Below are 27,730 nucleotides of genomic sequence, written 5' to 3'. Positions count from 1 at the left end.
ATTTTGGCAAGAGGCTTCCCAAGCACTGAGCTGGCAGTCGTAGGGAAGAGGGTGGCTTTATCCAAGACATAAAAATCCAGGGAGATGGCTTTGAACTAAAGCTCATGCAGGAGAAAGAAAAAAGGAAATATCCTTGTGGGCACAGCAGCTGCTCCAGAGACAGCAGGGAAAATTTGTGGAGAGGAGGATGAGCTCAGAGAAGAGTTTTTCCTAGACTGCAGGATCACAGTGTAGAAGGAGGAGATCTGAGGAGCATAGGCTCCATCTTTTTCCTCCGATTCCTCTAAGAAAGGGAAGCTTTGACCCCCTCCTCCCATCTCAGGGGAACAGGGAAGGAGGACACGCTGCTCACAGCCTGCAGCCTTGCTGGTGGGATGGGAAATTGCTCTGCTCCTGCTGGGATCTGCAGCCCTGGCCGCTATAGGGAGTGATGGATGAAAGGGAGGGAGAGGAGGAGGAAGCTGTGTCTTAAGGCTCTGCAGCAGCAAATGGCCTCAGCGATTAGAACTGAGTGGGCAGCTGTGTATCACTCTGGATTTTCTGCCTGTTTCATCACTAGCAGTGACTCAGGAATATTCTTCATCGCCCTCAAGCGAGGATATGATCATTTTCTGCCACTTGAGATGAAGCTAATTTTACAGCAGCTTAGAGGGAGAGAGATGTCATGTGCTGATTTCTGTACTGTCTGCATCACCCAGCGCTGCAGCATGGCCAGGCCGTAGGTGCTGACTGCTGGAAGTTAAACCACCCAGCACCGGGACAGAAAATCCAGGGAAAGGGTGTTTGGAGCTGCAGGTCCCAGAAAGATGAGAGGAAAAAAGCAGCAAAGAATCAAGAGTTCCCAGCAAAGATAAACAAAACAGCATCCCTTCTCCAGGCAGGTTCATGGAATCCCAGCATGGTTTGGGATGGAAGGGACCTTAAAGCTCATCCAGTTCCAACCCCTTTCATGGGCAGGGACACCTTCCACTATCCCAGGGTGCTCCAAGCCCCGTCCTTCCTGGCCTTGAACACTTCCAGGGATCCAGGGACAGCCTCAGCTTCTCTGGGCACCCTGTGCCAGTCCTGTTCTGTAGGAGGAGAAGCATCCAGAGTGCCTGAAGGTGTGGAATCTGCTCCTGATATGACAAGTGTGCTGAGCAAGACCAATGGGCAGAGGGCAGACCTGAAAGGGCTGATGTCATCACTCAAATCCAACCAGTCTCAGACACCCCAAATTTACCAAAACCAAATCCCGATGAGTGAGGAGCCCACTTTTCATAGAATCACAAAATGGTTTGGATTGGAAGCACCCTTAAAGCTCACCTCATTCCAACTCCCTGCCATGGGCAGGGACACCTTCCACTAGACCAGGTTGGTCAAAGTGAAAAGCATTTGCGATACCTGTGCCAAATCGCTCCCTTGGCACATCAAACCCTGGCTCTGGCTGAGCTCCCCCTCTCATCCTGTCTGTGCTTCCCACAGAGCTGGGATGACATGGCAGCAGAACCAGTGCCACCACCAGCACTGCAGCTGGACCGCCCGGGCTCCTGGCTGGGAACCAGCCCTACGGCCACCGTTCAGATGGGTTTTCTTGCTCATAGCTCAGGTCATTTATTTATTTCTGAGATGCAAAAGCTGCCTTCACACCAGGCCCTGGCAGTGCCTCACCGGGCTCCCTGTGCGAAGCCGCGGTCTCCCAGCCACCGCCCGGCATGTGATTCCTTGACAGCCCTGGCTTTGGGAGCTAACTGGCAGTGGTGGCTGCATTTGCAGGGGAAACGGAGCAGTACTGCCAGCTTTTAGCGACAAAGGGAGTGTTTATAACAGGCGCGGTGACAGCTGTCCGAATGCCACATTTATTTACAAAACGTTAGTTAAATTACTGACAGTTGGCGCTGCAGAGGGAAGCTGAGAGGAAGAGCTGACACGTCCCCGGCGCGCTCATTCGACAGCCCCACGGTGCCTCTCAAGAGCCTCCCTTTCCAGCGTGGGTGGCACAGCCCTTTACTCACAGCATCACTGCACCTTCGCTCCTTCCCTTCCCACCAAACCTTCAAGGGGATCATCCTGCAACTCCCACCGACCCCAGAGGGTCAGTCTCAGCAAGGTGGATGAAGTTCCTCCAAACAATGCACGGCCACCAAGCCTTCAGTCTTTCCTAGAAGGACCAAGAGGATGTTGACCACCCTGTGATCCCTTCAGTAGTTCAGATTACTTCAGGCAGTGCCACTTGAATGGATGGAGGTCACCAAGAGCACCTCTGGATGGCCAAAAATGTCTGTGTTGTTTTTCAGACTCACAGAGGTGTCTGAGGTGAAGGCCCCATGTCTGCTGAGCAATGTCAACAGTCTGCAAGCTGCTGGCTTGGAACCAGCAAGGAAATTGCAGCTGCCATCCTCCAGGAGACAAGGACAACTGGAGAAATTTAGGAGCCCAGCTGATATGCACCAGTGAAAGCATCTCCCCAGACCAACCACCTCCATGACGAAGCAATAACAACCCAAGACGGGATTTTGACTTTCCGACCACAGAATTCCTTAGGCTGGAAATGACCTCTAAAACCATCAACTCCAACCCTTCCCCCAGGCCACCAGTCAGCCATGCCCCAAGTGCTACATGCTCATGGCTTTTAAATCCCTCCAGAGATGATGGCTCCACCACTGCCCTGGGCAGCCCATTCCAGTGCTTGACTGCCCTTTTGGCATAGAAATGTTCCTTAATATCCAACCTAAACCTCCCCTGGTGCAATTTGAGGTCATTTCCTCTTGTCCTATCGCTCATTACTCCTGAGGAGAGACCGACCCCAACATCCACCCTGCCACAGAGTGCAAGAGAGGGAAGAGACTCTTCAATTCCACAAGTCAAGGCCAATAGAGACCTTTGGCTCCTCATGTTTGTAGAGGACTAAATCACGTCACTTGCACACACACACCACGAGGAACCTCCAAACTGCTCCCTCCCAACACTGCCACGTCTTGCCCTGACTCCCACACTGTGCAAGTTTGCAGAGCAAACAGGGTCGCAATGTGCCTTGGCCAGCTGGAAATTTGGCCTTGGAAAACATCATTCGATATAAACTTTATCTGATTCAAAACAGAGCAGCTCTTCCAAACAGTAGAAAGTAATAGCAGAGATGAAGTTTGATGAAAAAGTTGACCCAAGATGTAAAGCAGTTTAGAGGTGAGTAGGGAAAGGTTTATTTTCAGCTCAAGGGAAACTCTGTGTGTCCAGAAATTCTTCCCTTTCATTCTGAGACTGAATGAAATCAGAATCTCCCTATTTCCCATAAAACAATTTTTAACCCCAAACCTTGCTTTAGCTTCATCAGAGAACTTCCTGTAACATTTGCCAAGATGCTTCACTGAACTCACAAACTCGGATAAAAGGAAAGAAATACTGTTTTTCCAAGCAAACCCAAACCTGCCCTCTTCCCCATAAGGGAATTCTAAGTCAAATCCTTTCCAGTCAAGGTACACAAGAAAGAAATGGATTGTTTAACAAAAATATCTGGGTTTGAATTTTTTTTCAAAAAAAAGAAGGTGCTTTCTTATTTAACAAATGATACAAGTCTGGAATTTTTGAATGAAAGTAGAAGCAGGTGCTCTCCCAGCTCCTGCTGAGTAGTAATGGAAGAAAAAGGACTTGGAAAATACTTCCTTGAATTTTCATCTCAGTCACCCTTCCTTTGAGCTCATCAAGAGCTGGACTGTAAGAGAGGAAAAGGGATGAAGAATAGTTAAGGTTATCTTTATGTATTTTTAATATTATTTAAGGAATAAAGCTCTACACATATAATTGACTGAATTTGGGGACTGAAGGGTAAGAACCCAAACACGCCTTCAAATATTAGTGCTGTGCCTATTTCTAAGTCCAAAGCATCCTGAGATTTGGAAGTGTCTCCGAGCCTGGAGCTGCCCTGCTCTCCTTTCATACCTTTGAGAATTTGCTTCTCTCAACAGCTTCTCTCATGCTTCTTATTAGAGATGTGTAAAAACCATGAGGCTGAAAAACACGCTGGTTTTGATGAACTGAGGATGTGAAGCTGCGAAAATAATGATCCTACCATGAAAAAAAAAGGGAAAAAAACCACTCAAAAATCCCAAGTAATGAATGTTTGGATCATGGCCGGGGCTCTGCATGTGTCTGATAAAACACACACAGGTGTCAGAGCCATTTATGGTTGCAGGCACAGAGCCGGTCAAAATCTCCCATCTCTGGGAAAAAAATCCTGTGATATTTCACCAGCTGCTCATGTTGGAAGGTGGTTTTATCCCTTATTTACTCTGTCCTCATTGACATGCAGAGCTGGACTCGCTTGTCTCCTGCTTGACCCTTGGTGTCCTTTCCTATTCAGCACTGTTCCTAAAGGTGTCCCCACCTTCAGACCAGGCTCAGCTCTCCAGACCTTGTCTCAATAATCCCCTCCCTGATTTTTCCAGGGGAGAATCCAGCCTCAAAGTCAAGTTTGCCTGCAGATTTTCCATACCCGCCCATCTGCCTCCTCACTTTGCACATAAACTAAGGATGCTTCCCAGCATGGCTGTGGTGGTGACAGCCAACACCACTCCCCAGCAGCTGAAGAATCCTTATTTAAACCAGGATTTTTAATATCCTCACGATGGAGATGCTGTTGGCGGTTCAGCAGACGCTGCAGCATCCAGACAGCCAAGCCTGAGCCTCAGACTTGGCTCCTTCACAGCCTTGCACCTCGGAAAACCAAACCCAAGGAGAGCAGAAGGTATTTCCCACTTGCTTTGCAAAGGTGCCACATGCAACGAGCAAACCCCAAGGAGAAGGAATTCCACATTGCTATTCCACACACAACCCGCTGGCAGCCTGCACATTGCAGCAAGGCTGAAATGCTGTCTTCCAACCTGATCCCCAGTCCATTACAGTTGGGATAAAGACTCGTGGTGACATTAATGAGCACTGGATCAGCCCCTTTGCTGGCATAAATCTCTGTCACATCGGTGGGATTGCATTTTCCCCCCACTTGCCTGTTTGTTTGGCTCTGGATTCTCATTACAATTTCTATTAGCCCAGGCTCCCACTGATGTGGTCGTAGATTAGTTCCTCCCTGATTTTTTCCTCTTTCCTCCTGAAGGAAAATAAGGGTGTCTGAGTTCAAAGTGGCAGGTTTTGGCAGGTCTGGGGGGAAGAAAACAACTCTGTCTCATCAAGAGGAGGATTTTTCCAACAGCATAAATTGGAGTAACTCCAGCAAAGCCAACAGAAGTGACAAAGACTTGGGCAAGCTGAAGATGACCCACATGCCCACCCAGCTCGGTTAACACACAGCTGGAGCTGCCAGGTCAGGACTGCAGTGCCAGCAGCAGCGTGGCACAACGGGCTCTGCCAGGGTGGCAGTGGGACAGCACATCAGGACAGCCAAAGGCTAGAGATGAGGCCAGGTGCCATCCCTTGGATTGGCACCCAAAAGCACTCGGGTCCAAGGCTTACATGAGCACATGATTAAGGTGAGGCAGCTTCAGAGCAGAGTTTGGGGCTGTGATGCCCACAGGTTCATTGCTTTCCCAGGTCCCAATATCCCTGATTTTACTTCAGCTCCCACCTAATCATCCACCCTCCCAGCAGCTCTGCAGCACCCCAGCCATACACCAGGTACCCCCGAAATGACAATTCCCTGGCATATCCAGCCAAAAAAACGCTCCCAGTCACCTCTTCAAACCCCAAGCAAGGGCAGGACATGGGTGGACACCTCTGGTGCCCTCCAGTAGAACACTTTTAGCATTTTCCTTGCAGAGGGATGAATCCTGCCACAAAGAGACTGCAACGCAAGCAGATGACTCATGGAGCAGAGAAAGGAAGCATTGCAATTGCTGTGCACGAATCAAGACATTTATAGGACCTGGGAGGGCACCTAACATCACACAAGGAGCCGAGGGCAGGGCTGACAACTGAAAATCCATTTCCTAAGCCTGCCTTAACCACTAGAAACACCACCGCAGCACCCCTCCACTGGCCACCTGTGGGGCTGCTCTGGCCTCCTTTCCCCATCCCAAGGTAAAGTCTGTTTGACTTCAGCCTTTCCAGATGCGAGGTGCTTAACCCAGGATGGAGATGACAGCTCCACAAAAGCACACTTGTCCCCTAGGAGACCCCGGCTCCAGTGAACCAGAGGCAGCAGCTCTACCAGGCAAGCTATAAAGGGAAACCCTCCTCTGGCACAGCAATCAGGAGCTTGTCTCATCTCAGATGGAAATTGCACTCAGGAAAAAAAAAAAAAAAAAAGAGAATAATCCATGCATATGACAATTTTTTTTCACCGCTTTAAGCTGATTCCATCTCCGAGATGGGAGAAAGGTGGCAGAGATTTGCTGACATGTCACTTTAGTAATAAACTCCTCTTTCAGAAACGTGCCATCGCCAGCAAAGCAATTGGCTCACGAGCTACAAACCACAGCGAACGCTGCACGTGGGGCTCCTGCAGCCTCTCCCACAGGGCATCCCCAGGAATGTGGAGACAAAACCCTGACCAGGAAGGAGAACCCAGCAACAACAGGAAGAGGAGAGAGGGAGAGAGGCAGGGGTGAAGTGGCACCATGAGGGATGTAGGAGAACACACTCTGCTCCTTCTTCACCTTAATACAGGAGGGGTCACCACAGCCCTGAATTCATTCCCTAAGCCTCAGCATTAAAAGGAGAGAGGTTTGAAGGAGAAGGGCAAAGGTGCTGGATACTGGAGAGTCAGGGAATAAACTGGGGTCGTTAAGACGTGAGCAGGCAGCTTAGCTCCATCCTCACCCCATCCCCACAGGACTGCCAGAAGCTGCTCCCAGCCCATCCCAGGTGCTCAGGATTCCTTCACTGCTCAGGAACTGAGAAAAGCAAAGGTGATACACCTTGGTCTCTGCAGCCTCTCCAGCTATATCTGCTACCAGTCTGGGCTTGGGAAGTAGGCAGGGAAGTGGGCAGGCCAGCAACCAGGAATCTCTGAAATAAATAATGGCAGCAGGATGAAAACTACCAGGTATGGGGCTTGGAGAAAATCGGAATGGGATGGCTTTTCCACAGGTCTGAGCCCTGGAGAGGCAGATGAGCACTGATCTGGAAATAAAGAATGTGGTGGTTGTGCAGGGAAGGGGGAGTTGGCTGGGCAGGGCAGGAGATGGGAACACCTAACTTGGGGTGTTCTCAGCTGGTGGGACAGGGTGGACGAGCAACACTCCCTCAGTGGGGTTCTTGCAGCTCGGAGTGGGAGTGAGAGCCTGGAGCAAAATGGACACAGAGCTGGGCAGTCACCCAAGGAGGTTGAGCAATCACGGCTGGCCCCTTTCATCATCATCCTCTGCCCTGTCTGGCTTTTGTTACTCACACCAGGAGCCCAGCCCTGTGCTGGGCACCGCTCCCTGAGCCCCCCATGAACCCCCCATGACTCAGCCGAGGCTACAGGCACAGCTTTCCCAGGCACAGACAGCCTGGAATGGGTTCCCCTGCCTTCCTCCCCCCACAGGATTTCTGCATTCATTGACTGCAAACCACAAAGGCAGCTGCCCAAAACCTCAGCGAGAATCACCCTCACTCAAACCCTGGCAGGAGCAGCACTGGGGGAGGCACAGAGGCTCCCCCAGGACATGGGTGCTGGAACACACCACATTTACCCACTGCAGACCACTCCTATTTTTCTATTACACAATAAAAACACAGCAAGGCAAATTCCTGTGAATAAAAGGGAAAAGATGGGGCAGCAAAGAGTCACAGAAAACAGACCCATCTCTGAGAAATAGTCTTTTTTGCTTAGCAAACAAGCACTTTCTGTTTGCACCCACCAAACAAACATGCTTGATTTTGTTTTGTTTCGCAGCCAAGTCATCATTTCTCCAAAATTATTTCAAGAGCACAACAGGGGCCAAATAAATTTGCAAAACAGGCTTAGGTAAAGCACGGCAGAGCTCAGTGGCAAAGCTCATAGCCCTTTTCAAAGCATGAGTGGAAACCACGGGAACCATCAGGGTTAAAAAAAAGCTTTGCTTCCTGTTTAACTCAGATTTGACTTTTAGTGTTGGAATCAAAGAGAGGAACAAATGAAGGCATTGCATCACCCTGCCAAGGAAACCAGAGGAGATGAAGAGAGGAGCACAGGTGGGTTCAGGGGACACCATGCAGGCGCCTGTGCTGCTGATGGGAACGTCAGAGCCTCGCCGTGGAAAGCGCTGACTGATGCCAATTAAAGCGAAATCATAATCACGCCATTTGTTTTGGTGCCGAGAAAGCTGCTCCAAAGGTCTCAGCGATGCCTGGACTCAGTTCAAGCACTGCATGGAAGTTCAGGATGGGTCCTCTCCAGCATGAGCCACTCGCTACTGGTGAGGGCAGAGCTGTCTGGATGTGGTAGGAGGGGATGAAGATCTGCCTCATCCTCACAATCTGGGCTTGGGGACACAAGGAAAGACAGAAAGCTCCGACCTTCACCTGCACACAAATCCTTGGTGCAACCCCAAAGGCAGGACCAACGCATCCATCAGTAAAACCACCAAACTGTGGGATACAACACCTTCAAACCCCTTCCTTATTCCCACATCCAGGAGTAAATCCTACCCCTCTCCTATCCCAGGTAGCAGCTCTAACCCAACATCTAAAGCTTGATTTAAATTTAATACAGGGATCTAAAGCACTGGTACCTAGGACATGTCTGTACCCTCCAGCAGAAACATCACGAGATAGAAGGAAATATCCGAACATCTCCCACGTCTCTGGTCCTCAGCTGATTCCCTACAGTGGATTGTAGGGAGCAAAGCCTTTACAACAGAGAAGTCTCCTTGCAGCTTTCAATCCAGCTTTTTTTCTGGCACTGAATTCCCGCTGCTTGGAGGGACAGAGCTGAAAAGAGCCTCTTGGCAGGGCACTGCTGCTCGAGCTCCTCAGCACCCGCCACCCCAATAAAATAACCTATTTCCAACAGCCAAAGCCTCTCCTTTGGGAAGGGGGGGGACAGGACTTTCCAAGCGCTCCAGAGAAGCAGCAACTTCTGCTGCTGAGTTTGTTCTTCCCTTTAGGCATCTGTGAAACACCAAGAAAGGACCTCTAGAAACATCTCTCCTTCCAAATCCTTGGCTGCGGCTCCCCGCCCTCCCACCTTGCATGGAAATGAGCGGGACTGGATTAGACCTGATTTTTTTTTTCCATCCCTGACTGCCACCCATGCAGGGCTGGCCAAGAGGTGGCCGGGAGCATCGCTGGGGTCTGCCAGAGCCTTTGTAGCAGCATTGCTATTCTGCACAAGTTAACTCCTCCACAACAGATCGATGGGCACGCTGGGCCGGGAGGGGAGCAGGCAGGAAGATTCATGCTTCCTTGATTTCCTCTGGTTTTCACATGCTCTGCTCCTCCCAGCTCCTGCCACGGCACAGCACAACTGGGACTGACCAGGGGATGCAGCAATGTCCCACTGCCTGCTGGGCCAACAGCTCCCACCTCAAACCAGCAGGAAAACACCTCCAACGCCCAGGCAAAACACACTCCTGCCCCTCTCTGCCACCAAAGCAGAGCACAGAGCTGGCGGTAGCAGCAAGCCATTAATTTCCAAGAGCAATCCCTGCTCCAGGGGCACGACAGCAGGAATGCCATCAGCACAGTGGGAATGGCACCCGCACAGGCTGCATATCCCAAAGCCCACGTGCCCCTCTGCTGGGGCATGCCTGTACTGACGAGGCACCTGCCAAGGGCCACCAGACCGGCTCCCAGCTCTACCGGGATGATGACACATCGCTGTCCTCCCTCCCTCCCTCCCCAGAGCCACCCGCCGGGGCAGGATTTGTCGCCCTTCCCATGAAGCCTCCCCGACAGAAGGAAGGAATCCCTCCTGCTGACTCACCCAGGCTTCCCTTTGTTCTCCTCCAACACCTGGCGACCACCCAGTGCCAGGGCAGAGCACCTCGATCCGTGGTGTGGATTGACATCCCTGATCTGTGCCCCAAACCCCGTGCAGGCCCTCCTCGCCAGAGCCTCTTCCCGTAAGTTTGCAGAGCACCCACCCAGCTGCTGCCACCCCCCGTGTGTTTCACTGCCCAGACCCCCAGTAACCCAAACCCCTCCCTCTTTGACAGCAGGATCTGTAGGATTTTTGGCACTTGGGAGAACACAGCGATTCAGGAAAGAAAAGGAGCTACTACTTTTTTAAGCCAAGCTCAGCAAGGCAAATTCCTAAGCAAGACACTGTCCTCCACCCTCTGCCACCCGTTTTCCAGTCTCTTTGCCCAGCCGTGCCATGACGCAAGACAAACCCAGAGGAACAGCCACGACAGAGCTCCCACCCTCCCAGGAGCACTCAAGGGCTGTAGGGGGACACAAGATTTGGCTGCAAACAACTGAGTTGCAAGAAAATTCCTGCTGAAATTCCCCCGGGGCTTTTTTTCTGCCCTGGCTTGGCCCCTCTCCACTGGCTGGCGTAAAGCAGGAGTGCGGTGTCACCGCACACACCCAGCTGGCCCCACAGATGTTGGTGTCACCTATGCAATGCTCCGGAGGAGGAAAGTCGCCCCCGAGCATGCCGGAGTTGCAAGCACCGCTTCCCAGCGCTGCAATTAAAACCTGGCTTTTGATTTTTAATGTCCCTATCAAACATCCTCTGGGATGACTGCGCCCATCTGCTGTGAGGACGGGGACGAGTGTCTGGGCATAAGATGTCCCAGAAGTTATGCTGAGCAAAATTACGGATTCCTTGGCAGCCCCTGAACCGCTCGCATCGCTGCTGCAGGAGACAGGACCCTGGTGCAACGCCCAGCCCCCATCTCCCCCCTCCCCGAGGGGTGAATGCAGGGAGCAGCAACCCCCTGCCTCTGGAGCAAGAGGATTTTTAGGGAGCTGAGCATCCACCTGCCCGGAGCTAGCCCCGTCCTGCAATTCCAGCAGGTCTGGACATGAGAAAAAGGCACAAAGCCACACCAGGGGGTCAACAACTCCCCCTTTCCCCAGACTGGGGCGGTCTGGCACGGATGAAGACACCCCAGGCACGGCACTCCAGGAGCAGAGCAGGATTAGCCTGCACCGAACGCAGCCAAAGTGCCCGAGCCGTGCTACCGACAGCAGGAATTGAGCCCCTGCCTCGTACTGCTGTGGGGCAGGGCACCAAAAGGGAATCACATTCCTTTATTTTTCATCCCCCATAACTTTCCCAGAGACAACTGGGGGGCGGGGGGGGGCTGACCCCAAGCCCAGTCCCCTGACACTCCAATCTCTCAGCTCGCTGCCCGGTGCCATCCTGTACCGCCAACCGACGCGGCGCATTCCCCACGGGGAAACTGAGTCACGTCCCCAAAGTCACCATGCAAGCAGGACCCCCCCAGCCCCCAGTGCAGCTGCTCCTACCTGAGCGTGGCGCTCTCCCCTTGCCGCACTGTCACGTTGTCCATGGCTTTGGGGAAGGTGGCATCTCCGCTGCGCACGGGCACTCCTGCGGGCACAAGGAAGAGCAGCCTGAGACAGAGGACGACCAGGCACCTCCAGGGCAGGGCCAAGCACCCACCGACCCCCATCCTGGGCAGCGGGGACTTTTCCAACAGGCAAAAAACACACCCGACAAGGCGAAAAGGGGGAAGGGGTGGGTGGAGAGGAGGGATGGGGGGGAGCAAAACCACCGGGGCGAGCGCTGCGGAGCTCCACGGAGATCAGGAGAGCCCCCGGCAAGGCTGGCTGCGAGCGCTGAGCCTGCCGAGCGGCATCGGAGGGAGTCCCGCTGTCCTCGGGCGAGGGAGGAGGACGGGAGGGCCGGGGAGAGGAGGAGGAAGAGGAGGAGGAGAAGTGGCAAAGGTGCTGGGCGAGCCGGTTCTTCGGGCAGCAGTCCGAGGCTCACTTGGGCGAGGAGGCGCCGGGGGGGCCCGGCTGTACCCCACTCCCACGCGCTTGTCCCGAGGCGGGGGCAGTCCAAAAACCAGTAAAAACCCCAAAAAACACCCCCGAGGCGAGCTAGCAAAGGTGTCCAGGCGCAAGAAGGCACAGCGGGCAAAAGCCTTCGGGATGCCCTGCAGCTCCTCTCCTCCCGCCCCGCTGCCGGGGGGCTGATCCAGGCGGGATGCAGGATGCCGGAATGCAGGATGGGGATGAGAGAACGGCGGGATGCAGAATGCGGGGATGTCAGGCTGCCGGAGCCCCTGGCTGGCCTCAGCGGCGGGCGGGGAGGGCGCGGGGGGGCGGCGGCAGCACCCCGGCCCCGGCCGGCAGCATCCCCGGGGTTGTCATGGCAGCGGCTCCAGCGCTGCCCGGCGCCTCGGCTCCCGCACGGCCCGAGCCCCGCACACGGGCGGGCGGGCGGCAGCGGGGCGGGATGCGCAGGAGAACACGCACATTAACCCCCGCCGCGCCGCGCTCTTCGGGGGGATGTCAAGACCCCCGTCCTTTCTCCTCTCTCTCCCCCCGCGCTTACCTGCGTCCCGCAGCCAGCACCGCGCTACTCTCCCCCTTGCCCTCCTCTACCTCTGCACCTTCCCCATCCCAGGCGGCAAAGTCGCTGTGCAGGAGGGGAAACTGAGGCACGGGTAATATCCCCCCCTTTCCCCCCAGCCAGGTGATGAAGAGGAGAGGCAGGAGCGTGTCCTCCTGGTCCTCTGCACCTCACAGACACAGCGTGAGCTTAAGTGGCAAATTCCTCCCCAGCCGCAAGCACGGTCCCCGCGTACTTTTTATCAGCTCATAATTTAACAAATATCACATTTGCTTATGCCGAGTAATTCCTCCTTCCCTCCGCTAGTGGTTAAACACATTAATATTTCCAGGCACAGTTCCATGCTGGTGAAAAGGTGCCGGGGAGCATCCTCAGAGCAAAGAGTCCTGGAGGCAGCAGTCAAACCACAGCTTTCGGGGTGCTGCACCCCTCAAACCCCTCAGCTGCAGCAGTCCAGCCCTAGGGAAAACCAGGTCTCCCCTCTTGCTGTGCCCAATGACTTCCCTGCTTTGCCTTACCCAAAAATCCTCCCTCCATCCCCCCACCGTGTGCTCGGCAGCTTTTACACGGCACCAACATGGGGTGGGTTTTTTTGTTGTTTTTGAGTTCGCTGCTGGCAACCTGAGCTGGGATTCAAACTGGTGACCTAGATGTGAAAGGATCCATAGCCCGTTACTAATCCCTGGAGTCTCCGAATCCCCTGTAAACTACTGCTTAATTCACTAACTGTGCTATTTAATCTCTAAAACATTATGAGCTGTGCCGGGCAGAGGAAACACTCCATCAAATAAAGCTTTATTATTATTGTGCATGCTGACTGGTCATATGAGAAGGGGATTGCTCTGCAAGACTCTCTACTTTTTCCTTGTCTGAAGGTTCTCTGCTCCTTGAATTGAGCACTGGTGGGACGTGCTGCCTCGAGTCCTGTGTTTTCCCAGAGGAAACGGCAGCTTTCCCCAGCTCTTGGCAGAAGGGCTTTAATCCCTGCAGTGAATTTGGCTGTCTGAACTGGCAGGGGAGGGGGGGAACGCTGCATTCAGCAGATCCTTTGAGGCCAGAAATTACATGGGAGGGGGTCTCTGAAACCTCACTGCATCAGAGGCAGGGGAAAAAAGACTCTGTCCAGGGTTGTGTTGTTGCACTGGGGTGTACAAGACAGCCAAGAATAAAATACACCAATCCTGCTGGTTGCTGCAGCATCCAGGCACCCCTGGCAGGATGGGGACCCTGCTGGGATACCTGCAGGACCATCACACAAGAGCTTGCTCTTTGTGGGGCCGCTCCTTTGAATGGGCAGAGACCAACTCCTTTGTCAGCAAAACCAGAGGGATTCCAATAACCACAGCCAGTTAACCTTTTAACACGGAATTCAGCCCCGGATCGCCAGGAGCATCTTAAATTATGAGAAAAAAAAACACCTCCGTGCACTGAAAGCGTGTGAGGCTGGGGCAAAATGTAACCCGCAGAGCTGTTCCAGCCCTTGCCAAGGCTGAATTTGGCCCACTGTTAGGAGATCATCAGCAGCATTGTTTGAAAATCCCAAGGAATTTACATCCAATATGCTCCTGCATACTAAAGCCCGGCAGAATTCCTGGTCTCCCTCCCTCCCTCGCATACATACAATGTACATATAAATCAGCCTGTCACAGCTCGTCTCTTTTCTGACAGCTGTAATTGCTTCGGACTATAAAAATATCTATAGACAATAAACACGACGCGGGAAAACAGCAAAGAGAAAACCAAATCAAGGTTCCTTTAAATAATTCAGTTGCTCCAGCAGCAGAGGAGCCAGCAACTGAGTCCAGCTGTGAAGGTTCAGGAGCAAGAGAAAGAGAGCTTTGTAGCCTCCTCTGGGGATGAGAGAGTCTTTTTTCCTTCACTGGGTTTTGACCACAGCAGCAGCAGAGTTTGCTGCACGCAGGCTGAGCCCATCTGAGCAAGCACCAAGCAGCCTCTCGCTTTCAGCTTCTTCCCTTTCTTCCTACTTAGGTAAAAAGTCTTTTTTTTTTTCCCCCCCTCCTCATTGCGAGCAACAGGCAGGAGACAAACAGAGCGAGCCAAGCACAGCACACTCGAGGTGTAGCTTTATCTCCGTATCCATCTCACTCCTCTCCTTCCCAGCAAGGCTAAAGGCCCCCCTCTCCTGGCAGAGACCACAAACAGGGCAGCAGAAGCAGCGAGGGCTGGACCGGGTGGGAAGTGATGCAGAATCAAGGATGGAGCCAGGGGAAGGATTTTCCCCTAGGGGGGTGGCAGCTGGAGGGGAGGATGCTGAAAGCCTGGATGGAGAAGGGGTTAGAAGGAGCGAGACCCTGGGGCTTTGCTTCCCAAAGGAGCACCTCTATCGATAGCTGGGGAGGAGGAGGCTTGGAGGCAGAGCAGGGAGCAAGTCAGTCCCAAAAACATCCCACAGGAAAGAATGATGGCATTTGGATCGCTGCAAGGGACCCCGACTCCTTCTGCAGGACCCTCCCAGCAAACACTGCCGCAAACTCAGGCTTTTCCTGCAAAACCAAGCCTTAAGCAGCTAATCTGCAGATCTGAGTGGTCCCAAGGGCCGACAATCAGATGCAAATTTGCAGTTCAAGTTCCTCTATCAAGGAAAACAACAACATTGCCGAATTTTTTCCTCCTTCCTCAAGTATCCAGCACGATTCTATTTTATCGTAGCTGCTTACAGGTCCAAGTTAAAGACCCCCTCCCGTCCTACAGACCTATATCCAAACAATCCTACACCTCCCCACACCAATGGATTTCATTCCTGGAGAACAAAAAACTACTTTCAATAAGTAGGTCATAGCAAGGCAATTCGTACAGCCAGACTTTCCTTTTAATTCCTTTTCAGGGAGTTGATAGATGGCAATCTATAGCCCCAAAGTGGAAATTTATTTTTAATCTGAAATGGCCAAATATGATCAGAAACAGAATTTATGCTCGAGACATTCTCGTTCCTTCCGAATGAGAACACGATTTTATAACGCCAGCCGTGCTATCGCATACCACATTATTCTCCAATAAGCTCAGAGTTGCACAAAAAGTGCTTAATTTCCTTGGCATTAGTCAGGTGAATGACACACGAGTCCGGGGGAAGCTTTTCCTGAATAACTGCTGAGCCCTCCGTGCCTTCAACCATTCACCGAAGCCACAAAGGACGCGGGCTCCAGCTCCGCTCACTGCCTCATTTGTCCCCTCGTTAACGGTGGCCCCAATTAAGGAACAATGATTGGGAGCCTTACTTGGCCGAAGCCGTTTTGAGCCCTTCTCGCCCCAAAGGCATTCCCGCTCCGAGCTGGAGAAATCGCCCGTTCAGGGCTGTTTCTAGGACAGTTTTTGGAATGCAAGCAGCATCCTCATGGGCGCTCAGCCCTCGATCCCTCGTGCTGGAGGCGGCCAGGGACTCCCAGCACCTTCTTCACGGTGTTTAAAAACAACGCAGGAGACCCCATTAATCCCTGCTAGAGATGCTGTTAATATTTAACTGCAGTTTAGATAAACTTACAGTAACCATCCCATTAAATTTAGATAAAATGTGCTTTTGGGAGCCTTCCCCTAAAGCCACGCTGCCCTGCTCTGCCTGCACTTTGCACCAAGAGCCTCGCAGTAAAAAAAGGAACATTTTGTTTGCCCTTTAAAAAACTGCTGGGCTCGGGTTTGTCGCTTGCTCTCGTCGTGCTCAGGGACTTTGGAATTTTCAAGCACGAATTAACTCCTTCCAGGGCACCCTCGGCTGAGCTCTAAAGCCTCAGCCAAGGGGCTAGAGGAGCAGGTGCCCTGGAAAAGGCTGCAAATCTGTCCCAAACCGGTGCTGCAAACCCAGCACAGGACTGATCTCCCTGCACCATCTCACCAGGTAACCCAGAATGTGCCCCCGGAGGAGAAGGAAAGCCAAAGTGCCCCACACAGCACTGCCAGCCCTAACACACGGCAGCATCCTCAAGGATGCTCAACATCTCATCCCTGGAAGTGTTCAAGGCCAGGCTGGACAGGGCTTGGAGCACCCTGGGCTAGCAGAAGGTGTCCCTGCCCATGGCAGTGGGTGGAACGAGATGAGTTTTAAGGTCCCTTCCAACCCAAACCATCCTGGGACCCTTTGTACATTGCAGAGGGGCCAGGCAGAGCTGCAGCCAGGACACAGAATGAGGAGGCTGCACAGCAGCCCTCAAGGCCTCCCTTCTCCCTTTGGATCACTCCTTTCTCCCCCAGCCCTCAGTGTCTGGGCCTTTTACAGCAGTCCAACCAGGCCCACACATTTATGAAGTGACACCTTTGCAGGTCCAGACTCAACATCAAACACCTACACAGAGCCTAAAAAACTGATCAAAGAGCTACTGAGCCACACTGGCACAGTGAGAATTACGAACCGGGATCGATCCTTGGTACAAATCAATATTGATTTTACATAAATCTGTTTCTCACAGCTTCCTTGTGAGGTTATGGTGCTGTATGAGCACCCCAAAAAGCTTCCTCCATACACACCCTGCGTCCCCAGCAGTGTTTGATCAGCGTGGCTCAGGTGCCAGGGACAGTGATGACGTGGGACAAACCATGCCATTATCCATCCAATGGCAGTTGATAAGTGTGTGACATTAACCCAGAGTTCTACAACTCAATCCCTGCAGTCACTGAAAAGGGAAAAAGCTGAATAGGCAGAAAAGCAAAGCCAGACACTCCTCAGGTCTCACCAAGGATATCTGAGAGCTCCAGCACAGCTCCCTTAAATGTGAAAACACAAGGTTCTACCCACCCTGAGGCTCTGCCCGCAGTCTGGGGGCTCTGTGCTGGATTAACTGTTTGGAAAAAAAGCTCCAAGAGTCGCTGTGCCTTCTCCTGGGATGGTCCCAAGGAAAACACACTGAGCCAAGCCTTCCCCAGCCCATCTGGATATCACACACATCCTAAACTGCAGCAAGCAGCAAAAACCTGGCTGGTTTGCCCCCCCTTCCACCTCAGTTTCACCCCCCAGACCCTTTCCTAACAGAAAACTGCTCAGTCCCTACAAAGCCAGGGGAAGCAGACACTGGGGAGGAGCACATACCTCAGTTCAGACAACCATCAGCAACAAAAAGCAAATACTAAAAGCAGTGCCCCTAAAATCCCACTTTTAAAAGCACTGAGTGTGCTCAGCTGTGCTGGGTGAAAGTCCAGCCCACTGCCAGGTGTTCTGCATCCTCAAATCAGCCTCTCCTGGAGCCACTGGTTTCCCTATTGCCCACACCTGACTCCAGACCGGGATCAGTCACCTCCAAGCCAGGCTTTCCTTTCTGATCCCCCACCAGCCGCTGCCAAAAATGGGCTTTTTCCCATTTTCACCTCAAATCAGCACCTTTGCAGCACCCATCTTTTGCCAGCCTGCTTCCCTGAAGTTGCCAAATTGCTCGAGTATATTCCTTGGGAAAAAAATCCGGGCTCGCTGCTGTATCAATTTGAGTTTTGCCACTGGTCCTCTGACCCTGACAGCTCTCTGCATCCAAGAATAATATTAATAATAGCCATGCCATTAAGCAAGATGCTTGGTTTGAATCTGAAGATTTTGAGAAATGATCTCATAAATTTAATTCCCGGGGTACCATCTTTGAGCGTTAACAGGCACAGTCGCCTCTGAATTCTGGGAAATGAGCATAATTACATGGAGATCGACAAGGCACAAATGCCAAGAATTCTGTTAACCTTTAATACTGCAAAAAAACTCTCCCCTTGTAATTATCTCTTTCCTTTGTCTTAAATGTTACTGATGAATATTTAGTGGGATAAGCAAATAAAAGGAGGCTGAGGGGTGCAAGGAGGTGCCGTTCCCTGTGGGATAAGCCTGAACACCTCACAGAATCATTGTGGGTCAGGGTAGGATGGGACCCCAGGTCGCCAAAACTGCTCCATGGGACAATGACACCCCCGTGGTGACACACAGCCACGACAGAGCCGGCAGAGGCCAATTTGAGTTACACCAAAATCCAGATTAATTCCCAGCACTGCTGCAAATGCACCTTTACCCAGGCCTGTGAAGAGCAATCCCATGGCCCCAGTGGGATGGTTTCAGGTGCCCTTTCTCCAAACAGAACTTTGTCTTGGAATAAAACTTCCTGGGTAAAAAACACGTCACCTTTCAAACACATCCTTCCTAGGGCTGCAAATGGCACTGCCCTCTTGCTGCACAGGGAGCCTGATGGAAAGAAGATTTTCTCCCGGTGTGAACTGCATTAATATCTGTCAGAGCTCTGGCATTTCTGCCTATAATGATGAAAAATATGTGCCGGGAATGTGGGGTGCCCCGAGCATCGCCTCCCTCCCCATGAAGTGAAATTAGAAGCAGCTGCTCCTGCTCCCGTCCTCTTTACAGCCCTACAACATTATCTCGGGAAGATGATTATTTGGGAGATGGCGAGGGGATAAGGGAGCCCCGCGACCCATCCGCATTCCAGCGGCACCCGTGCTGCAGACACGGCTCGGCTGTCCCCTCCCCGGAGCTGCAGAGCGGTGTAAAGGTCACTCTCCTCTCTTAATGTCGTGTCAGAGCCACCACCGAGGGAACGAGGGAAAGAAAAAGGCACATCTCCCCTGCTGGATGGAGAAAACTCAGCTCCATCCTGGGAGCAGTGTGCCGGCAGGAGGTGGTTGGGCTCTAACCACCCACAACGCCAAATGCTTTTGGAATGCTTGCCCAGGAGCTCTGGAAGAGGTGGAAGGAGCTTCCTCCTGGATCTGAAGATGCTGCTCTCAGCCATATCCCAACCAGCAGCTGGGCCTGCTGATGTGGATGGGCACGGAGGCAGCGAACCCTGTGCCGTGGAGGAGAGGGATTGCAGCACACCCCTGTGCTCGTCCCAGAGTGCTGCAGGCATCAGGGAGACAGAGGATATCCCACCCATGAGGGTGCCAGCCCCAGATCCCAAATTAACCAATACTTTCTGGGCCACTGAGGTAGGGAGCCGGTCCACCCAGAAGTCTCACAGTGCCACCAGAGAGGCTGAGTGTCACGGGAGAGGCTGGAGCAGTCACAGAGCAAACTTGGCCTCAGGGCCAGACCTTTACAGATTCCCTGCTCCCTCATTCCAGGAGGAAGGAAGCCAAAGCAGTGTTTATTCACAGAAGACTAGGGAGAAAAATGAGAGGGAAGAGGTGAGTTCATTAAGTCCAACACCTCCCTCTCCCGGGAGGGCTCCACACTTGTGGAAGGGAGGAACTCTGTCCCAGCCCAGGGCCAGGGCTGTGAACAGCAGCGAGGGCTCCAAAACTCCCCGAGAGAGGTGACACCACAACCACCTCAGACCTGGGGTCCCAGCGGCTCCAGCCACCCCCCAGCTACTCCTGACCACAGAATGCGGCAGATGTTTGCTCTCATCCCTTTCCCTTTCCCTGCCTTCCACTGGAGCGAGGTTTCTGGTCTCCAAGCTGCTTTTATGCCCCTTTAAAAGGTTATAAAAGCTGTCTTTATATTCCAATAAAGGGATATAAAAACAACCTTTTTCGCAGTTCAATAAACGTGGTTAACTTTTCCCCCCATTAATACTTTTTTGCCTCAATGCTGTGTGCACGTGTGGGCTGCTGCAGGACAGGGAGGACGATGGGGCTTTGGGCACCACCTCTCAAGGCAGGAGACAGCAGCGCATCCAAAGGGAGAAGGACCAAGAGGCTGTGCTGGGGGCACCAGGCAGGTCTGATGCCAGGCAAAGACAGGCATCCTAATCTAAGCTGCTGCCCAAAAAGGAGTGAGATGAGGATAGAACATCACTGGACACTGTGCTGGTGCATTTGCTGCAAAGAAAATACCTCCTGGAAGCTGGTGTGAGCTCAGGGAAGGGCTGTGCTGTGGCATGAGAAAAATTCAACTGATGAACTCTATAAATCAAGGGACAAAGAGCTGCCCAGCGGGGTTTTGCCTCTCCTGGTAAAGGCCCGTGGATGTAAGGGATGATAAACCGCAGCCACCCTGGTCTCCATCCCTGCACAAACCAGCAGCTGCTGCACCCAGGGCTGTGCCACCTCTCTCCTGGGTGACAAGGGACAGGTCACTTCATCCCGCACTGCCAACCCCCCGCTCTTGGCAACACCATTTAGACCTTCCAGGCCGTGGGTCAGGAATTGTCCTGTCTGGTGCATCAGTGCCACACGAAGCCTGACAGGTCCCTGCTCCCCACGCAGCCTCCAGACACGGCTCTAATTATTATTTACCGTTTGTGCAGCCATCCCGTGGCTTGCAATCCGTCTTTCTCAAAAGCGTCCTTTTCCTTGGAAGAGGATCTAAACCTGTCCTGCTGCTCGTCCAACAGCCTCTCCAGGCATTAAAACAAGGAGGTTTATTATTTTTGGTGACAGCCTGTTCTGCAAGGTGAACACAACTCGTATGAATCAAACCGACCTGGATTTCATACATCATCCCCCAGCAGCACCAACGCGAAGGGCAGGAGGGGTTTGGCTGCCGAATGCAGAGCAGAGCGGGGAGTTCATTGGTGCTGATCTATGGGTGATGGGGAGCCTGTGGGGTGCTGGGACTGTGGCTGCTGGAGGGAGAAGAGCGGGGGAGATGTGAGTCCATAAATAAGGCAAGCTGGAGAGAGCAGCTACCAGGAGCTGGAATTGAAGCCCAGCACCAAGGCAGTGAGAATCTTTCCAACTGTGTTCCCGCTTCCTGACCTCATTTCTCCCCTTCCTGCCCCTGCACGGGTACTGTGGGATGGGGACCAAACTCTGAGCAGGGCAGATGATCTTGTCCCAGAATCCCAGAATGGTTTGGATTGGAAGGGACCTCCTACCATGAGCACCTTCCACTATCCCAGGGTGCTCCAAGCCCCATCCAGACTGGCCTTGAAAACTTCCAGGGATGGGGCAGCCACAGCTTCTCTGGACACCCTGTGCCAGGGCCTCACCCTCAGTAAGGAATTTCTTCCTAATATCCAATCTAACCCTGCCCTTGGCCGAGGGGCTCCTTGTCCCCAGCACGCACCCTGTCCCAACTTGCTCCATCCCACCCAGGCTGAGCCCTCCCTGCCACCTCCAGCTAATTAACCCAGCTAATTGCCTTGGCCAGGTTCTTTTTTAAGGCTGCAGGAGAATGATGAGGGTGAAGGGAGAGGGTGAGCATGCAGGGCTCCCTGGGGAATTCAGAAGCATTTACAGTCCCTGGCACGAGAAAATCCATACTCATCTTGGCTCTGGGAGGCAGGGCTGCCCTCCCACACTCCTATTAGCAATTCCCAATCATCTTTTATTAGGCCTGCATTGATTTGCTGCTCATTTCAGTGGGAGCGAAGAACTAAGAGCCTCAGCCTGGCCTCAGCTGAGGAATCCAGGCACGGAGCCGGAGGAGATCTTGGGGGATGCTGACCCGGGTTCAGCTGTGCCACTACGGAGCAGAAGCAGAGCTGTTCTTCCAAAATAGCCTTTCAATCCCACAAAGCTGGCAAGGACGTGAGGAAGAGGGATCAAGGGTAGGAGGGGCTGGAGGCTCCTCCTGGTCGGTATTTAGGGTGCTCCTTTCATACTGGGGAGGGGAATTTTGTCTAGCAGGGATTCCTGGGAGAAGTCGCCTGGATCCCATGCTCCAAAACCCCAACCCTGCAGAGCAGCTCAGGCCAGTTATTATCCCCTGGGAGAAACAGTCTCCTAACACTGCTCCGGTTTCCAAGCCAACATTATTTCCATGTAGCTTGTGAAACACAAATTCTGTTAGGAATCATCTGAATATTTTGTTCTAATAATGCCCTAACACCAACATACCCATTAGCACATACATGGAAAGGAGCATTTGAATATCAAAACAAAGAAAATTTAGAGGTGTTTTTTCCCCTCCTGGCAAAGGCACCGCTGCTAGTTATCAGTTTCCAACTGTTTGCACCACAGCCTTTCCATGCGTGTCCCTGCTGTCATCAAACCTGCTGCTCCCTGCACCCCGTGTCCTGAGATAACCCGAGATGTGCAGCCACGGCCACAAAAGGGCCCCACAGTCCCCGGGGAGGAGAAGGGCTGAGAAGGACAGGGTGGCAGCTCTGCAGAGGGGATGGTGGGAGATGCAAATCTCCAGCTGTGTGAGCCACAGATAAATCCCTCTGCACCCGGCAGCTCTGCCTCATCCCATCACAGCACCCACCTCATCCCATCCCATCACCCACCTCATCCCGTCACAGCATCCACCTCATCCCATCACAGCACCCACCTCATCCCGTTATCATCTCACCTCATCCCATCATGTACCCACCTTGTTTTGATGCCTTTTCCTGGTCTAAAAATCAAGAGTCATACACGGTTAGAAGGGGAAAAGGGATTTTACCTCGGTATTTATTTTTAAGGATCCTTAGGTGCACACGTCCAGGTCATATGCATCGAGATGCACCCTGCAGAGTCTGTCTCTGTCTCCCTCCCCCCAACATTGGGTATATCATTATAGGTGTTACTAATTAGCAGATCTATCAAAGATTCCCCAATGAGAGGCTCAAGTGAGCCCCCCTCCCCAAGGAACCTTCCCTGGATGGTTCTGTCTCGCTTTACAGAATGTGTTCTGGAGAGGACCTTGGGGTCTGGGGCACACTGATCCCTAGATACGAAGCTTCTAAAATGTTTAGTCTCTCAGCTTGACAAACAAGTCCAAGAATGTAGGCAAAAAGCACTGGGAATACAGAAGTTGTAAAAAGGTATAACAGGGGTATAAAAGAAAAGGCAAAAATCTTCATGGCATCAGTTTGATCACAGCATCCACCTCATCCCATCATGGCAACACCTCATCCCATCCCAGCACCCACCTCATCCCATCATAACATCCACCTCTTCCCACCACGAAACCAACCCCACCCCACTACATCCCAGCAGACCGAGGTGAAGGGATACACTAAAAGCCACGGTTTTGTTGCATTTGGAATAAATTATATGTATTTTTTTAGAATGCCCCTGCATTTAGAAAGCCAGAGCCACTCTCTAAAGCAGCCCAGGAAATACGAAGCCAGGAGAGAGGACTCAGAGAACAGCTCGCAATGCCTGCGGTGAGGCAGATGAAAGCCGAGGGCTGCATCCTTGGATGTCCCTCACTTCAGACGGAGCGGGAGGAAACACAGACACTCTTAAAACTCTGCCCCAGATCTGCCAGCACAGAAAGTTTCCCTCTGCTTTGAACCAGGCAACCGACTTCTCTCCCCGGGAAGCGGCCGCCTCTGGGCAGCGTGCGGGAGGCGAGGGGAAGAGGATATTGGATATCAGCAGGGTCCAATGCTGCCCAGAGGGTGGCTGAGGTGATGCTGCAGAGTGACTGTCACCCACCCAGCTGAAGCTGGGGCTGTGGTGCCCAGGATCCAGGGTTAAGGAGAGGGATGTGAGTAAAGCAGGTGTAAGTTTTGCCTCCAGGAAACAAGGGTTTGCTTCTACGCACATGTTCTGATGCCAGTTACAAGCATGTAAGGAGCAAATTGGGTGTGATCCAGAGCAGCAGCTCTTCAGCGTTGAGTCAGACCTCACGTTACTTAAGGCTCCACTGCCCATTTTTCCCCCCCTTCTTGCTGTTTTTCTCCCTGTCTACCTCCAGGCAGTCCAGGAACAAGACAGGGAGGTGAAATCTGGAACTCCATGAGAAGTGAAGTCCTGTAAGGAACGTGCTGTTGGATTCCCCTTTCCCTGCCCATCAGTGGATGCTGGTGTCCCACAGCAGACAGAGGTGCAGGAATTGTGTCCCACGCTGAAATGGGGCTGCCACAGCCCTTGCTGGCACCCACCGTGCCTTTCGCCTGGCATTGGCGCACAGCTCACAAAGGGAGCGGGCCAAATTCCTCCCTGGCGTAGCTTAATTGAAGTCGATGATGGTACACCAGGGATGAACCTGGCCCACTGTCCTGAGCTGGAGTCCACAACAAGTCCAGCTGGCAACTCAGCGGCAACAGGAAGGATCCCTGGCACCGGGAGCAGCGCTGGGAGCTGCGGTCGGCATTTGCGGGTGGGAGACAGACTCAATAAACCCAGGGCTAAGTAAACCAGATCTGTAATAAATAACAACCAGCATTCCACCTCTTCCAAATGCTACGGAGATCCAGCCCAAATTGTCCTCCCAAGCCCCATGAGCGGTGGGGACATTTCATTAGCCCTGTTATACTGACAGGGAAACAGGCGCTGGGAGCCTAATAATAATAAAAATCCATTATGTCGCAGTGCTTGTTGTCTGTGTATCCCAACTAGCAGCTCCAAAAGGCAGGGAAATGGCTGGGCTGGTTTTACTGGAGTCAGGGGGATGGAAATGTGCAAGGAGGTTGGTAATTAGCTTCGGGTCACTCATCAAGATGAAGTTTGCTGAGCAGTGCCACCAGGCCACATCCAGGCTGGGCTGAGGTGCTCGAAGCTGCAAGCAGGATGGATCAGGGAAAATGCTGTTCTACAGCCAGTAACTGAAGGAGGTTTCAGGTAATCCCAGAATCATTAAGGTTGGAAAAGCCCTCCAAGGTGATCAACCTGTGACCAATCCCCACCTTGTCACCCAGCCCAGAGCACTGAGTGCCATGTCCAGGTGTTCCTTGGACACCTCCAGGGATGGGGACTCCAACACCTCTCTGGGCAGCTGCTTCCAATGCTCGACAACCCTTTCCATAAAGAAATTCCACCTGATATCCAGCCTGAACCTCTCTGTCACAGCTTGAGGTCCTCTTGAGCTGTCCCTTGTTCCTTGGGAGAAGAGGCTGACCCCCACCCGGTGGCACCCTCCTGTCAGGGAGCTGTACAGAGTAAGAAGTCCAACCTGTCTGCACCTGGATGGAGGGATCTGCAGCAGCTCAGATCCCTCTGCCCATCCAAACCCATGCCAACAGATACCAGGGAGGTCCCACCAAAACTCTAATGTGGCTTTATGCTGAGCTTGAGGGGTGTGATTGCCCTTTTGTGGTGTGATTACACCACAGCTCCGCTTCCCACACCTGCAATTTTCACTCTACTCCTACAACTCCAAGGCTCCATAGCTGCAAATTAATTAAAGTGTAAGTGCAAAATCAGTGGTGCCACCGAATGTTAAAAATACCATTCCATGGTGACCGGGAAGCCAAAGCCACAATTTTGGAGATGGAGGTAACGTTAAGAGCTGAAATGTAGAGAAATTCCAGTTATAGGGACAAGTGGGAGGCGGTGAGGTTATCCAAAAGCTTTACCACGGTGTAATTACACCGTATTCGTCAGGTAATTACAGCCCTGCTATTATATGCTACAACTCTCCGTTCCATGCCTAATCTCATGAGGTAGATTCAGAGGGATAAAAGGCAGCAGCAGCAGACACCTGACTGCTGCAAGAAGGAATGATGGACGTGGATTGACAGGGACAGCAAAAGGAGAGGAGGTAGGAATGGAAATGCGCCAGGTATCCGGAGCAATCGCTTACACCCAGAGCAGCCCCACGCTCATTCCGACCCTCTGATGCTCCAGGGATCCCCACCATGCAACGGGGAAGAGCCGGGCTCGGTTGACTGGGATCTATTGAGGCGGTGTAAGCATTCATCAAAAGCCAATCTGCCTCTGGAAAGCAGAAAAAGAGGTTACTCCGGATTAATTTTTCACTTCCGAAGCTTTATGGGGAGTTCTCAAAGTGTCAGCTCGCAAGGCTTCAATATTTTCTGAACGAGAAGCTCAAGTGCTGGTTCCAAACTCCTCTGTTTGGATTGTCAGGTAATTTGTACCCAAACATTTCAATTAAAAATTTCTGTTGGCTCATCTGTTTGGGTCTTTTTCTGGGGAGAGAGATGAAGGATTTGGAGGTTTTGCTTATTTCCCAATTTCTGTCATTTTGATGCTTCATAAGCTACTTCAGGGTTGAACAGCGTGGGGGAAACCTAAGAGCCCATTGCAGGGAGAGCATCCAGCCCTGGCTGCGGGGTGGGTTCATCCCTACAGCTCCTCCCCTGCCCTGTGGCACATCAGAGTGTGCCAGGGTCCCCAAGGCGATTTTTTTTGGCAGCAGGGCACTGGTGGAATCCCCATTCCTGAGGAATTTAAAAGCTGTGTAGAGCTGGTTCAGTGGTGGGTGTGGCAGTGCTGGAGGAACAGGTGGACTCAATGATCTTGGAGGGGTTTTCCAACCTAAATTATTCCATTCCATTGTTTTCTATTCTATTCTATTCTATTCTTTCTTCTATTCCATTTCTATTTGGTTTTATTTTCAATTCTCTCCTCATTTTATTCCATTCCATCCTATTCCATGATTTCCAGGGCTTGTCTCCACCCAGACCAGCACAGGGCTCCTGTTCCACAAGGCTGGGCAAACATTCAGTGGAATAAATCCCACCCTGCTCTGTGGGGTCCCATTTGGAGCTCCAGTGCTCCATGACCTTATTTAACATTCCCCATTCCCAAGGCAGCCCAGCTAGTCCTGATGTTCCTCTCAGGTCTCCTACTGCTCCCTACTCCCACCTGATCCTGTTTTCCTGGTGCTATTTGCATTCCTATTTCCACGGCAGGTGGGCACAGGAGGGGATGTACGGATCCGTATCCATGGTGGAATTCAGCAAGGTCTGGAATAACCCCAACCCTTCCTGCTGCACAGCACGGCACGGAAAACAGAGACTGTTCCCCTTTGGTGCTCCCAGAACATTCACACAGAGCAGATGTGGGCATGGAGTTACAATCAGGTGGGGCACAAACTGTGGTTTTGCTGGGGGTTTTTGTTGTTTGGGTTTAGGTTTTTTTCCTTCTTTAAGTCAAGCTGGACCAAATTCTTTGTCATCTGCTCCTGCAGAAGCCATGGAGGATTTGTGGAGCCACAACGGCAGAGAAGGAGCAAATCCCTGTGGGATGCCAGAATGCATCCCAAGGGAGCAACTCAGGGAGCTGCATCCACCTGGACTGGCTCTAATCCCTCTGGGTGCAGTTCCATCCAGCGAAATCCATCCTTTGCAAGGGGCCAGCACAGCTGCCATGGGAAATAAGGGCCGAGCCATTGCCGGAGTGATCTTACAGGAATGATCCCCATCTCCATTAGGGGCTCAGCTAAGCCATGAAGCCTGAAAGTTGATTATACCTTTCGTTAGGAATGACTGAATGATGTTTTAAAGCTGGAAAATGAACTCGCAGCTAAGAGGAAACACTTTCTTGGCGAGGCCGTAGAGTAGGTTCCCCGCGGAATAGATGCAGCTGTGAGAGTCAAAATTAAATTGATATTAGAAAATTTCCTGAGGGGAAAAAAAGTCATCTGGTGCCTGCAGAAATGGCATCGTGCAGAGAGCTGACTAGGAAATGGAAAGCCGCTGAAACTCAAATATATATACGTGTACATATTTATATATATGTTTAAATAAAAAAGAAAATATCCTCTAACTTCCCCGTCTCAGCAGAAATCTTCCAAAAGTAAAATTTTCATGGAATGGATTATTTTTCCCCCCTGTTCACCTAGTGCAAGGACATTCC

The 27,730-nt window shown here is 52.2% G+C and overlaps 1 protein-coding gene and 1 long non-coding RNA gene across 5 annotated transcripts in view; one reads left to right on the top strand and one right to left on the bottom strand.

Moving 5' to 3' along the window:
• Positions 1–27,730, bottom strand: part of LOC116455711 (protein CEPU-1) — a 355,205-nt gene that overhangs the window by 127,660 nt on the left and 199,815 nt on the right. For 2 of the 4 annotated variants that reach the window (XM_032133928.1, XM_032133931.1), the window contains exon 2: positions 11,311–11,395. In XM_032133928.1, coding sequence (XP_031989819.1) covers positions 11,311–11,395 — 85 coding nt within the window. Of the gene's footprint in view, positions 1–11,310; positions 11,673–27,730 lie in introns of those variants that run through there. The other 2 variants (XM_032133927.1, XM_032133930.1) reach the window with 1 other exon arrangement.
• LOC116455718 lies at positions 25,593–27,674 on the top strand. Its single transcript, XR_004244454.1, has 3 exons — positions 25,593–25,996; positions 26,785–26,955; positions 27,063–27,674. It is a non-coding gene; the product is annotated as an uncharacterized LOC116455718 (long non-coding RNA).

Source organism: Corvus moneduloides, chromosome 25, assembly GCF_009650955.1.
Source record: "Corvus moneduloides isolate bCorMon1 chromosome 25, bCorMon1.pri, whole genome shotgun sequence".
Taxonomy (NCBI): Eukaryota; Metazoa; Chordata; class Aves; order Passeriformes; family Corvidae; genus Corvus; species Corvus moneduloides.
The sequence above is the reverse complement of the archived record's forward strand: the minus strand, read 5'-3'. Positions and strand labels throughout refer to the sequence as shown.